This window comes from Sinocyclocheilus rhinocerous, unplaced genomic scaffold (assembly GCF_001515625.1).
Source record: "Sinocyclocheilus rhinocerous isolate Xijiao unplaced genomic scaffold, SAMN03320098_v1.1 scaffold6290, whole genome shotgun sequence".
Lineage (NCBI taxonomy): Eukaryota > Metazoa > Chordata > Actinopteri > Cypriniformes > Cyprinidae > Sinocyclocheilus > Sinocyclocheilus rhinocerous.
The window spans coordinates 16089-17363 of NW_015652359.1; the positions used below are offsets into that span (position 1 = coordinate 16089).

The following is a 1275-nucleotide window of genomic DNA, read 5'->3' on the forward strand; positions in this document are numbered from 1 at the left end:
AATCTTTTTTTTTTAAAATAGGAGATTCTCTGTAAAAACAGAAGCTTTATCTTGTCCTCAGGCAACTTAACCTACGGGGTTCCTCAGGGTTCTGTCTTAGGTCCTGCTCTCTTCTCTCTTTATCTTCTTCCTCTGGGCTCTGTCTTTAGGAAACATGGCGTCTCTTTTCACTGTTACGCCGATGATATGCAAATTTACTTGCCTTTGGCTAAGAATACAAAGTGTGCCATTGATACTCTATCTGCATGTCTTGATGATGTCAGATCATGGCTCTCCAAAAATGTTATTTTCTTGAATACAGATAAAACCGAAGTTATTGTCTTCAGGGCCTCAGAGCATAGGACAAGTAATCAACTCAACCTCGAGACCCTAAATTCCTTAAATTCTCCTGAAGTTCTGAAATTTGGGAGTAGAGTTTGATAACTCCCTGAAATTTGATAAACAAATTAGTGCTGTAGTAGGTTCTAGCTTCTTCCATCTTCTTTCTCTTTCTAAAACCAAGCCATTTCTCTCTGAAGTTCTCTAGAGGTTGCTATCCATGCCTTTATTATGTCTCGGCTGGATTATTACAACTCCCTCTATTTTGGTGTATCAAAGTCCCAAATCTCTCAGGTACAAGTAGTCCAAAATGCAGCAGCTGGATTCCTGAAGGGATGTAAAAAGTTAGATCATGTTACTCCCTTCTTGAGATCATTGCATTGGCTGCCAATTCACTCTCGAATTGAGTTTAAAATCTTGCTACTTGTCTATAAATCCTATCTTAAAACCCATCTCTTCTCGTTGGCTTTTAATATGTAGCAATGTGTGGCTCTGGTATGGTTTTATTTTTGTTTACTGATTTTTCTGTCTTTGTTGTATTTTACTGTTTGTTGTGCAGCAGTTTGGTCGGCCTTGTTCCGTGCTTAAACATACTCTACAAATAAAACTGAACTTGAACTTGAACACGCACATACAGTGCCGTGAAAAGGTTTTTGCCCCCTTCCTGCTTTTTAAATTTTTTGCATATTTGTCAAGACGGGGGCAAAAACTTTTTCACACCACTGTATAAACACACACACTCACACACACACATATAAACGCACAGACTCACACACACACACACAAACACACACACATATATATATATATAAACACATACACACACACAAGGAGCCCAGCTGGGAGCATCTGAGGAAGAGCAACTCGTCTTCACTAATTCACATCAGCAGGTGCTGCACACGCCGACACACACACACACACACACACACACACACACTGTCACACACACACACAGAC

At 39.8% G+C, this 1275-nt stretch overlaps 1 protein-coding gene across 1 annotated transcript in view; it reads left to right on the forward strand.

The window, feature by feature from the left end:
- Window positions 1-1275, forward strand: part of LOC107714892 (protein FAM234B-like) — a 12426-nt gene that overhangs the window by 4311 nt on the left and 6840 nt on the right. Inside the window, exon 6 of the mRNA XM_016520884.1 lies at window positions 1150-1208. Coding sequence (XP_016376370.1) covers window positions 1150-1208 — 59 coding nt within the window. The remainder of the gene's footprint in view (window positions 1-1149; window positions 1209-1275) is intronic.